A 13,050-nucleotide genomic window follows, 5' to 3' on the forward strand; every position below is an offset into this window, starting at 1 on the left:
TGGCCATGTCCCCTGTTCTGTCTGTAGTGTACCAAATAAATGTGTATATTTTTTTCTAAAATTAATTTAAACTAATTAAATATAATAAAAAATACTCCACTGCCCTAGTCAAGGTTGAAGCGCTCAGCAGTCACATATGGCTGGTGGCTACAGTATTGAGCAGGTGTAGAACAGGTTCTATACAACAGGTATAGAACACTTCATCATCACAAAAAGATTTCTAGCTGACAATGCTGGCTTGTAGTGCTAATGCCATGTATTTACTTACAAGTCGGGTGTATTACAGGCATGTTTGCTATGTGTTAAGTCACAAAGCTCTGAGATAGTTACTGCCCCTTTAGAGAAAAGGAAACTCAAACACAAGGTTTAAACACTTTGCTAAACTCAGAGGTTAAGATTTGCCCTCAGAAAGTCCAAGGACTAGAACTCTTACCTTTATGTTCACACTGTAAACATCACATTGATTTGGCTTGGTACAAAAAAAAAAAAAAAGTAGTTGGCTTTGTTGAAACTTCCTACACTCAAACCTTCCAGTTCAGATAACGGGTATCTTAGTAAAGATCCTAACAAACGCCTACATTTTCCTTAGGGCATATGAACTTGGGTTTTTATATGATCCCTTGGAAGAAGGAATGTCTGTCTCACCTCACTCTACCTTCAGTGGCACAGTGAGTCAGGGACTTAAAGAAATAGAAGTTTGTTTTTCATTTATAAAATCAAAAAAGCAACCTCAAGGAGAGAGCTGAGGATGGAATAGTCAGGGAAAGGGTACTGTTCAGGGGACCCAGATTGACAGAGGACCTGCTTTCTTCAATGTGAAGAGTCCAAATTTGCTGTGGATAGCACCATCTAGGGGACAATCAGGACAAGAGAGTGGTATCTTTTATTTTTTGTTTTTGTTTCTTGTTTTTCAAAACAGGATTTCTATGCATGGTATTAGGCTGTCCAGGAACTCACTCTGTACACCAAGCTGGCCTGGAACTCACAGAGATGCCCTTGCCTCTGCCTTCCAAGCACTATGATTAAAGGTGTGTGCCACCACCCAGGGAAAGTGATATCTTAAAGGAAGTTAAGCCATTTGGGCTGATAATGCTGCTTCCCACAAAAAACATAGACTAACAAAGCCCCCATACCAGGAATGAGAAACCTCCTTCCAAATGGTTGGTCAGGTGACTCCCTAAACAATATAGATTACTGATGTAGCCCTTGGTTGACTCTCGAGGTTTTATTTTTTTTATTGGATATTTTATTTACATTTCAGATGCCATCTCCTTTTCGCATTTCCCCTCCCTAGAAAACCCCTATCCCATCCCCCCTCCTCCCTTTTGCTTTTATACAATTTTTTAAAATGTTGATCAAAGGCTTTATAAGTTTGGTAATGCTCAATAACAAGATGCCCCCAGAATAAGAAGTGCAACCCAATACCCAACCTAGATATACCAACTATCTTTGAATGGTGGAGACACTCGAATATCTGGCTCCATGTTCCACCCCCCTCTCTTGTCACCTACCTCCTCCTCTCCTTCTTCTCCTCCTCTCCTTACTCCTCCCACCTTAGCTCTTCCTACATATCACCCTTCCTGTTAAAATAAAACTTTTCTCTCAAAATACAATTAGAGCATAACTATACCAATTTGTGTCAGTAAGGTACAAGATAGACCTAATATCCAGTCTATCATTTTGTTGACTAACCAGAACCTCTGTCATCTCTCTTAACTAAAAGACTTAGTTCTGAACCTGGCTTTTTTTCTTGGCTTTAGAATGAATGTCAGCTGAAAACCATCCTCTCAGATCTTTTCTCTCAAAGTAAATAGCTGGAATTGGCTATGAGACTATAAGTCTTCAACCCTGTCAGAAATCCAGAATGACTGAGGTAACTGAAATCATGGGAAGCACAAAGCATAGCTTCTAAAACTCAGCCAATTTATAGAGACCACTGAACACCTGGACAGTCCCTATACTACAAAACATTGGAGCATCTGATCTTCAGTCTTCTGGCCCAGGATCATCTGACAGACCCAGTAATGCAGAATTATTAAGGGATAATTACTCTGTCTTGGCAGATATAATCAGTCGACTCTTCCTCAAGTGTGTCCTTTTCTGGACAGTAATTTGTCTGTAGATAAAAAGAGGCAATTCTTGCCTAGTGGCTGTCTCACCACAACTGGAATAACTCCAAAGATGCTCAATTTCTTCTTAGAATCCAAGACAGGAAGCTATCAGGAGCAGACAGGTCTCTAATCAAAATGAACATTAATACAGAAATGTTTGTAACATCAATTCTGTGGACTTCTGACATTTTGAAAACCAACTATCCATGTAAGGCAATCTGGACTGTTATCTGTTAACTCCTCTCAGCTATTTCTAAATAAAGTATAGAAAACACCCTAACAATAAACTTAGTGCTATGAATTTTCTATAGGCCCTTAACTCATAGGCTAACCATCTCAAATCAGTTTAAAAAAAGTTAAAAAGGACTGGATCTAAGCCTTGTATTCTTAAATGTGTTATATAGGCACAATGCCTATGAGAGTAATGATATTAATCTCACTTTTATATCAATAAGACACTTGTACCAATGAAAACCTTAAATTTGAAATCAAAGCAAATTTTGTACCATTTAAGAAATTATAACTTCATCTTAATAACAATCATACATATTTCTACCAATAGGTTATAGCTACGCAATAAACCCTAGCTAATCCTCTCTGTTCCAACAAAACCACTACTTTTCCCTAGAAAGACAGCCCAATATTAACCACCTTAGTTCCCAAGCCCTGGGAATAGGGACGCTGACTCTTCATTAACTTCTTCAAGCTGATTATGGGCGTTGAGATATTAGAAGAGGGGTGGGGGGAAGAGTAAATTGATAAGCCTCTGATACTGAGTCTTCACTGCATCCAGCTGGGATTCCAGGACATCAGAGGTTCGAGCAGGTCTGCCAGGCTTGCCTGATGAGTAGATACACCAAGGCTGTGTATTCTAAGATACTGCCTGGGCTAGAGCTCCTGGGAGGACTGCTTCCTCTGGGTTCTGTGAGACTGGGGGCAGAGCTGCTGCCCGGGATCTGCTCAGTGTTTGGGCCCAGACTGGAAGGAACCAGTGCTCCTGGCCAGGAGTGAATTCTTGGGCCCTTGTGGGTCCCAGTTATTCCCTGTTTGGGGCAGGTGTTGCTGTCTCCTTACCTAAGATACTGCCTGGGTTAGAGCTCCTGGGAGGCCCGCTTCCTCTGGGTTTTGTGAGATTGGGAGCAGAGCTGCCGCCTGGGATCTGTTTCAGTGCTCGGGCCCAGACCAGAAGGTGACTCTCTAGGTTTAAATGTGAGCCCCTATTGTTGAAGACACTACACAGGAATTATTCGAGCTGGATCTGACTTGAAAGCCTCCTTCCTGTGGTCTAGTTTCCATGGTACCAGAGAACACTATGCAAGCTACCAAGGGAGGGAAGCTATTAAACAGTCCTACCCAGCTGCAAGGTGGTTTATAGTTCAAAACTATGAACCACAACAGTGACCAGCATGGCAGGACATGCATAAAGGTGCAGTAAGTGGCACTCACAAGTTGGTGGCCACCAGCAGCTGTCTAATGGACTTAAGGCCCATTCAACAGGAGGGAAATTATCCCTGGTACTGGAAACCTAGGCAGATTTCTGAGGCTTATGAGGCTATGGCTGTTAGAATCTACTACCACTATTCTGCTGACACAGCATAATTCCTAATTATATCCTAAATCTCATCCTAATACCCACAGGTAAGTGTAGCTACCACCCCTCACCTAAAAAGCCCCTAAAAAGCAAATGGAGACCACAGAAAACTACACTGGACACAAAATAGATACCAAGAGATTATGTGAAGTTCAGCCCAATCGATACATCTACATTACAATCCTGTATCTATGGCTCAGGGAACATTGAGGAAGAAGGAGCAGAAAGATCCTGAGATCCAGAATACCAGAAACGCCATTGTTTGCCGTGAGAGGGTATCTCCTAGAAGCAGCTGTACAAACAAGACTAGAATAGAACAACAGCAATATCAATGGACATGCTAATGTGGAAGGGGTAATTGTGGGTCCCATCCTAAACAATGGACTATGGGTAACTAACAAGTACTGAGAGAAAGAGAATTAGCATACCCCCACCCCCGGGGTAAACTCCTTTATTGTCCAACACAGAGGGGCAGCCTGGAAAATCATATACAATTAGCAAAAAGGAACTCGGTAGGTTGCATTTATATATTTGTGCATGTGTGTGTGTATTGTTACATGTAACAATAACAACCAAAGAAAAAGAGGCTATGAACTTGAAAGTGGGGAGCATGGGAGGGGCTAGAGGGAGGAAAGGGAGAGAAGAAAGTGAAGTAACTTTATTTCAATTAAAATATTTAAAAAACATTTAAAGAGGGTACTATTCAATAATCAATACCCATTAAACTACTGATGAGATGAGATTAATGGCAAAATCAGTGTCCCCAACCATCATTTCTCTCTTATTCTTTGTCATGACAGTGAGTTCAAGCAATCAGTGTGAACGGAGGGAGACCTTTCTATTTTCAGCCTGAATATCAATTTCCCTTCCTTTGTGATTCACCCTCTCAGCTTTGTTGCCAGCAAACAACCAAACTATGGTTCTTCCAGGACCCTCCAGAGCAAGACTACCATATAATGAACCTGATCTGTTAACAACTCTGTGCTGGTAAGAAAGGTTGAAATTGTAGATATTCCTGCTTAAGAGAAAGAAAAAAGCCTACTTAGTTGGAAAAGTTTCATTTTTATAGTTGCCCTTTTTTTGATGCCACATTTAACCCTTAACTCTTGCTGCTGTACTTATGGGTGGAAGACCTTTATCAGGCCTCTGGGCCTTTGTAAATTGGTAGTTTCTGTCCTAAGGACTTTTCCTATGGGCCAAAAGGGCATCATGCAAAAATCTCAACATGATGACCACAACATCATTGCAAAAGCATCCATAATTTAGTTTACCTTGGTGTGTTTTGAGTGGGGGGCATTGAGACAGGGTTTCTCTGTGTAGCCCTGACTGTCCTGGAACTCACTCTATAGAACAGGCTGGCCTCAACGTCAGAGATCCTCCTGCCTTTGCCTCCCAAGTGATGGGTTTTTTGTTTGTTTTGTTGTTGTTTTAATGGCACTTCTTAACCACTTTGAATATCCAATCTGAAATTGCCTTTATATAATAAAGTGGACATTTTCCCCTTTGTGAAAATATTGTGACATCATTAATTTAATGAGAGTATTCAAGACATAGTGATGTTTCTTCCATGAATTGCATTATATGACTTCTAGTCTAATTATGGAACATCTTTATCTCTTCTCTTCTCTTCTTCTTCTTCTTCTTCTTCTTCTTCTTCTTCTTCTTCTTCTTCTTCTTCTTCTTCTTCTTCTTCTTCTCTCTCTCTCTCTCTCTCTCTCTCTCTCTCTCTCTCTCTCTCTTTCTCTCTCCACAAGACGTGGGAGGAGGCGGGCGGGAGGATTCGAATGCAGAGAGAGAGAGAGCTCGCGGAAGAACCCTGCGCCCTCTGCAGGCGGACGCCTTACCGGCTGCGCCACCGCCAGTTCTCTGCTTTATCTCTTCTCTAATGTTCAGTTAGTGAGACTATCCATAAGAACACTACCTAATTCAAGTTGAAGAAAAAGCAGGTATGTCCTACTATTTTATTTTTAATTCTAAACTTTGAAGGCCTACTTGTGTCAGGTGCTGAAGTTATAGCACAAAACAAAGCAAAGTCTCTGGCCTCAGTTTCCACCTTGAAAATAAAAATTTCTCAGTAAGTCAAACTCATTGTCTTCTGCTCATACCCCTCCAAGACAGAATTTGTTAGTGGCACTGTCAGTCTGGCTTTGATTAATGACGAAACATATTTCATATTAACAACAAGCAAAAAATGTCCATGTAATTGGAAGGCAATGAAGCTGTGTGGCCAATCTTATCCATCTAATTAGTAATACCACCATAAGTCATTTAAAATTACTTCTCATGTCCATCTTGTATTTTCATTTTTCTCTTTGCAATAAAAATGTAATTTGATACTTTACTGAATATTATAATCCCATAAAAGAAGTTGAATTTCTAAAAGAAAAACAGAAGAAGGGGTATGGACCAAACAAGACACCACGGAAAGGACTAATCATGATGGCCATAACATCATTGGAAAAGCATCTATACCATACCTTGGTGGGCTGTTTTCATGGGCTTATGATCTTATTCATATGAGATATCTTGCTAAATGAACTAAGGGTGTACCACTATCAAGGTATATTTTACTAATACACTCCCCTGGAACATTAGCATAATCCCTAGTCGCTAAAATCAGTGGTACTGTGGCTTTCATTCCTTTGGGCCTCTCTTAATCTTTACCCAGTACTTTGGGGGAGGAGGGGTATAAACCCATCCCAGAATGAATCATGAGAAAGTCATATAAAAAACATGTTCATGTGCCTCAGTGAGTAAACACTGGGGAAGCAGTTAAGAACACAAGTTCTAGAGTCCTTGCACTTCCACTACTCAGCTGTGTGAACTTGGAAGTGACTCAAACTGTCCCAGCCCCAAATAAGCACTTCTGGCTGTCTGGCACACACAGAGTTTTAGGGAGCTTCTTTCTAGATCTTAGTTTTGTTGCTTTCTTGTTGAAGCAACCTACCTATTTGCTTCCTTGCTTAAACTCCCACCCCCATCTTCCCATTTGCAAAGTGAGGATTAATAGAAGTTTCTCTACCTCAGGGAGATAGCACACAGCAAGCTATTTTGTAAGTCCTGAAGACCCAGAGGAATGCAATCATGCTGTTCCTGCTATTGTTGTCAACATTTAGTACTATGAGTTACTAGATTTTACAGACACTGAGACTTCCACAAAGGACCAGGCTTTTACCAGCCAGCACAAGCCACACTAAAATTTTTACCACGTTTGAAGCCAAGAGATTTGTTAGCCTCATTGTAACTTTAACCACCTTTAAAATTTGCGCATGTTAAAAACACATCTGTATTTAAAAAAAAACATTCTATGGCTTTGGGGCTGGGGATACAAGGCAGTTGTAGAGCACTTGCTTAGCATGAACAAAAGCCTAGAGTTGGTCTTCATCACAGTCTAAAGAAAAAGACTTTGAAATGTTTGAAATGTTTTCTCTTTCACAGTTCGAACTTTGAATAGGGGCCATCCTTCAGATTGGATCACAGAGATAAGCCACTCCAGGTCCTGCTAGAATCATTTAAGTCATGTTAAAGAAGTCCAGTGCCCAGGTTACATACCCTGACCAATGGCATGAGGATCCTGGGGCATAAGTACAAGTGGCAGGCTTTCTAAAAAAAAAAAAACAATAACAAAAAACAAAAAAACCCAAAAAACCAAAACAAACAAACAAACAAACAAACAAAACCTCTAGCTGATTCCATGGAACAGCCAAGTTTGAGAACCTGGGTTTTCACACATAATTCTCAGAATGACATTGTGTCCAAGGCAGAACTCAAGATTCCCCAAAATCCAGGACAATGAATTAGGGAGCTGAGCATCTAAAGACTGGGCAGATTAACTCAATGTCAGACTGTTAATCTCAATGGGCCATCAGGTGAGCTCATGTATCCTATGAGGAGGGAAATCATATCTATCAGTAGGAATCCTTGGCAACGTACTGCTTCCTCACTGAAGTCTATGCAAGTTTGAGGAGGTAGCATATGTTCTACTGGGACTCACTGGATTCAGACTATAACACTGATGATATATGAGTTCAGAGGAAAGGTCCATGCTTTAGAATATCTCTAAGCCAGCTGAGCAATAGCACATGCCTTTAATCCCAGCACTCAGGACATACAGGCAGATGGATCTCTGATTTCAAGGACAGCCTGGTCTATGAGTGAGTTCCAGGACAGCTAGGACTAGAGAGAAACTCTGTCTCAAAACATTGGGGAAAAAGTTCTATTTGGGTTTGTGCCCAGTTGTATTGTAATTTGTTATACCATGTTTGGTTGATAACTCTGGAAAACCTGTTCTTTTCTAAAGGGAAATGGAGGAGTGGATGTGGGGGAGTGGGAAGGTATGGAGAGTACTGGGAGGAATGGAGGGAGGGGAAACTGCAGCTGAGCTGTAATGTATGAGAGAAGAATAAATTTTAAAAATATGAAAAGAAAAATGAATATCTGCAAGCCTTTTAGTCACAAACCAATTCTAACCAGTTAACTAGGGCTAACTGAGTACTTACTATATTCTAGACACAATCAAGACATATCTTTACCCTCAAACACCTGAATAAATGAAACCAGAAGGAACTATAATCTATTCAGAAGCTCCAGAATTCCTTGTCATCATTTTACCTTCTAGGGAGAATCACAGCTCAACAGAAATGACTCCATACCTGAGTACTGGGCTAAAACTTGGAGTTGTGAGATTAGCTGAACATCTACCTGACCAATGCTATAGTGAAACTCATAATTTCAGTTTCACAAGCAAAAGGTAGAGATAGAGTAAGGAGTTTGACACTGGGTTTGATAGTAGAGGACCATGCCAAAGAAGACAGGGGCCATTGTTTCAGCCTACCTACTGCTTCATTACCATCTTTCCTGCAAGGAATAATGGACACTGGAGAATCAAGGCTTAGTAAGAGAGTAAGAAGAAAGACAGCAAGGACTAGAGAAGGGAAATTGTAACTTATCGCTGGAAATATCTGCAGCACTGGGAGATCTCTAGACCCAGCCCAGAAAGAAAGTTGGGGATTATAGCTTATGAGATCACCAAGCTATTTCAAATGTGTAATTGTTTCCAAGACAATTTGGCAGGAATGAAATTATAACCATCTTCCACTATTATGTCATCCACCCTCTGGAAAATAGAACAGTTGTACCTAAAAGGAGAACCTCCTTCAAAAACTAAAAAGAAGTAAGGCATTAGCACAGGATTGGAGAACAGGGAATGGAGATGAATAGTGACCCACCACTGATTTGGACTTCCAATAGACTGAAATGGTTCTCACAAATGTCATCTAGTTAGACAACCGGATGTGTTAAACTCTGAGGATTCTCTTGGCTGGCTGGTGGCCTCATAAGAGTGTCAGACCCACCTCTCCCTAATGACAAGAGCTAATGAGTCATCTCTCAGGATTCCAGGGTGAAGCTACTGTGTTTGCATCCTAGAGCTGGGGAGCCACTCCTTTCTAGTAACTCCAGTGTTCTCTTTCTTCCTCTCCAGGTCCCAGTGACACATTTAACTCTAGCCTCAAACACTTACTGCCCCAAGCAGCCTGGTTGAGGGTACATGGTACCAAATCCAGAGTCTGATGGCAAATCTTCATAGTCTCGTGACTCTGAACAAATGACTTTAATTTCTTCAGTGCTCAATTTTTCCATCCACAAACTGGGGTTAAAAAAAGCTACCTACCATGAAGAGTTTGGGTAAGAGATAAATGAGATAATGTTTACAAGGCACTAGGAAGGCTAGGCTCAGAGCAGGCTCTAAGTCTACATTAGTTTTCCCTGCATTCATCTACCCACTATCCCTTCACTCTCCTTTCCCACTTGGCACTAAAGATGCACCAAAAGACGGAGAGTGCACCAGAAGTTCATGGTCAACACAATCCCAGGTTGCACTGATCAGAAGGAGGGATAAAGAGAGAAGGGAACACTGGAGAAAAGAGATTTGTGAGATTTCTTTTTCAGCTTGATAGAGGAAGGAGTATTTGGCTGAATGTTGGTGGGGAATGAGTTTCCAAGCAGATGTGAGAAGGTGACCTGGATAAGTTGAGGGAGGGAACATTTAAGTGAAACAGGGAGGGGAGCAAAAAATGGGGACATTAAGGAGCAGATGACTACTATGGGCAGGAGCCCATAATCCAACATTGGAACTCTAGGAGACAATGACGAGCATAATTCAGCACTGTCCTGCCAAGGGATGAGGAAAACAGAACTTTCTTGTTTGGGGACAGCAGGGTCCTATATAACTCTGGCTTGCCTTGAATTTCTCATCCCTCTGCTCTTCAGTGGGAAATGTGGCTCTGAGATATCTGGATAATCTGAACCAACCTAAGTCCAGGGACTCTCATCATTAAGGGCTCTACCACTGCTTATTTTTACTGTATAGATGCACAGGTGGCAAGCAAAGGAGTCTCAGATAGCAGAGGGCTTAAGATGGCTACAGGCAAGCCAGGCATGGGAGTATACAACTGTAATCTCAGCACTTGGGAGGTGGATGCCAGAAAATCAGGAGTCAGTTTTGACAATATAGTAAGTTTGAGCCAGCATAGAAAGAAATATTGTATACAGAGTACACATGTAAACTTTGTGGTTATAGGGCCTAAGTTTGAATCATAATTCTGCTTTACCATGAGCCAAATTCAAAACAACACTTATTAAATACTGGAGAGGATGATGGTCACCATTTTTCATAAGCTTCCAAAGACACCTCCTTTCCGGAAAAAAAAAAAAAAAAGTACTTCATTTGACCACATTCTTTTTCAATCTCTATATGGAAATGTCTTCTAGTCGATACTATTCAAGATAAACACCAAAATAAATCCCCATACATTTGGTAACAGGATTTTGGACAAAGGTGCTAAGAGTGTTCAAAGGAAAAAACAGCCTCTTCAACAAATGATAATAGAAAAATGGGATAGCTACAGGCACAAAATAGCTCTCAGGGAAACAAAGTTGGTTTAATTATGAGTTAAGGCTGTAAAATTGTTAGACGAAAACATAGTGGGGAATCTTCCTGACATTGGATTTGGCAAAGGGAGTTTCTTGGATTTGATACTAAATTATAGACAATAAAGGTAAAATATATTAAAATTAATTTAATATTAATATTTATATCCTTATCAGGATTAAAAACTTATATTCATGAAAGAATATTATGGAGAATGAAAATAGAAGATATTTGCCAATCATGTCTTTTATGATAGCCATAGCATATAAAAAATTTCTAAAAGTCAACAACTTAAAAATATACTTTTTAAATGGGAAAATGATATGAATAGACATTTCTCCAAATAAGAGATAAAATGGCTAATAAATACCCCCCCCCAAGATGCTGAGTTCACTAATCACTAAGGAAATACAAATCAAAACCACAGTAAGATGTTACTTCATTCTTACCACCCAAACAAAAGAAAACAGTAAGTGTTGTCAAGGATGTGGAGAAACTGGAATCCCTGTGCTTTGACTGTAGGAATGTGAAATGTATAGCCACTACAAAAAGCAGGCTGGCAGATCCTCAAAGAATGCAAATGAACCCTGCATATCTAGCCCTAGGTGTACACCCCAAAGAAATGAGAGCAGGGAGTCAGATATTTGCTTGCCTAGGCTCATAGCAGCATTATTTACAGTAGCCAAAAGACAAACAAGAGAAGTATCCAAGAACAGATGAATGAATAAACACAATGGGCCACATATACATACAACAGAATATATGTAGCCTTTAAACATGAATGAAATCTTGATATACATAACTACAACATAGATGGTCATTGAAAAGCTGTAAAATGAAATCAACCAAACACAAAGGGATAAATATTCTGTTTCCACTTATGTGAGGTACTTGGAAGAGGCAAATTTATACAAACTAAAATAATAGAGTTTATAATGGGGATCGACACATAGTTGGTAAGTTGGATGATGAAAATATTCTGGAAATGGATCGTGGTAATAGTTGCACCAAAACTATAATTGTACTTAATAGCAAAAACTGTCTATTTACAAGTGGTAACTGCTGGAGCTGGCAAGTAAAGGCAAGTCTTACAACCTGAGTTCAGCCTCTGGAACTCACATGGTGGAAGGAGAGAAAAAAATTCTCATAACAGATGAGTTGTTCTCTGAACACATACACAAACACACACACACACACACGCAAGCACACAAATACACACATACATACATACAAATAAACAAATGTAAATAATGATAACTATTATATATACGCATATATATATAACTATGCTAAAGATTATGAAAAACACTCAAAACACACCCCAAAAAGATAGACATAAGAAAATGAAGGAAAATTCAGCCAAATGGCTCAGTGGGTAAAGGAATTTGCCTTTCGAGCAACATGACCAGAGTTTGATCCCTAAAACCTACATAGAGGTGGAAAGAGAGAACCACAAAGTTGTTCTCTAACTTCCTAACATGTGCCATGGCATATACTGCCACCTGTCATAAGCACACACACACAACAATAATCATGTGAAGGAAGGGAGGAAAATTGACACATTACCTTTCAGGGATGTAACGAGAATGACATGAAAACAAATGATAACAAGGAATATCTTGTATATCAGGAAAGCCTCTTCAGGTCTGCCAACAGGGCTATACTGCCCACCAGAGAAAAGCATCCTGGAAGAAAATAAGAGGGACAACAGATCATCACACCTGTCATAATCCCAACATAGTAATGACTCAAAGGTCATTCCTTAAGTAAGACTACCTCCAGGCTGCCTTCTTAGTAGTACCATAGTTAAAACTGTCTTGTGCCTGTAGAGAATTGGCAATGCCAGGTGAGCACTGGCTATGAAAACAAAAAAAAACCCAGGTTTATCAAGGGAGGCTCACCCACTAAGACATTATATTTAAAATGATAAACACAACAGTCCTTGTAGACTTATGGAAAAATACATACATAATATCAAAAGACTAAACTAACAACTAAAATATCTCAGACATAATGACCACTATATAAAGCTGGTTACAATGTTAACAATCCGGCATCATGGACACCTCTAAATGATCTACCTCCTTTATTTCTTATACTACCAAAGGAAAGCTACACTGCATTTCTTCATTACTATGACTTATTACATCGTCATTGTTTATATTTTTAATAGTCAACATGGCAACATTTTACATGCAAAGTTTCTATCTGATTCTAATTTAAAAGAATCATTTGCCATTCACTTATCCATTCCCAATCAATATGTGCCAAGTAAGACATCAGGTATGGATTGGAGGTAACTAGAAGCAATATATGTGGCAGAGACAGGTCTCTGACTTGGAGAGAGTTCAGAATATGGGAACTGAAAGTGCTAAGACTATGTCACCCTGCTTGAGACTGACAAGGGAAACTGAGAG

General features: G+C 39.9%; 1 protein-coding gene across 8 annotated transcripts in view; it reads right to left on the reverse strand.

Moving 5' to 3' along the window:
- Positions 1-13,050, reverse strand: part of Adgrg2 (adhesion G protein-coupled receptor G2) — a 113,451-nt gene that overhangs the window by 54,380 nt on the left and 46,021 nt on the right. For all 8 annotated transcript variants that reach the window (XM_076918194.1, XM_034485306.2, XM_034485308.2 and 5 more), the window contains one exon: positions 12,200-12,318. In XM_076918194.1, coding sequence (XP_076774309.1) covers positions 12,200-12,317 — 118 coding nt within the window. In that variant the 5' untranslated portion in view covers position 12,318. The remainder of the gene's footprint in view (positions 1-12,199; positions 12,319-13,050) is intronic.

The sequence above is a fragment of the Arvicanthis niloticus genome, chromosome X (genome assembly GCF_011762505.2).
Source record: "Arvicanthis niloticus isolate mArvNil1 chromosome X, mArvNil1.pat.X, whole genome shotgun sequence".
Lineage (NCBI taxonomy): Eukaryota > Metazoa > Chordata > Mammalia > Rodentia > Muridae > Arvicanthis > Arvicanthis niloticus.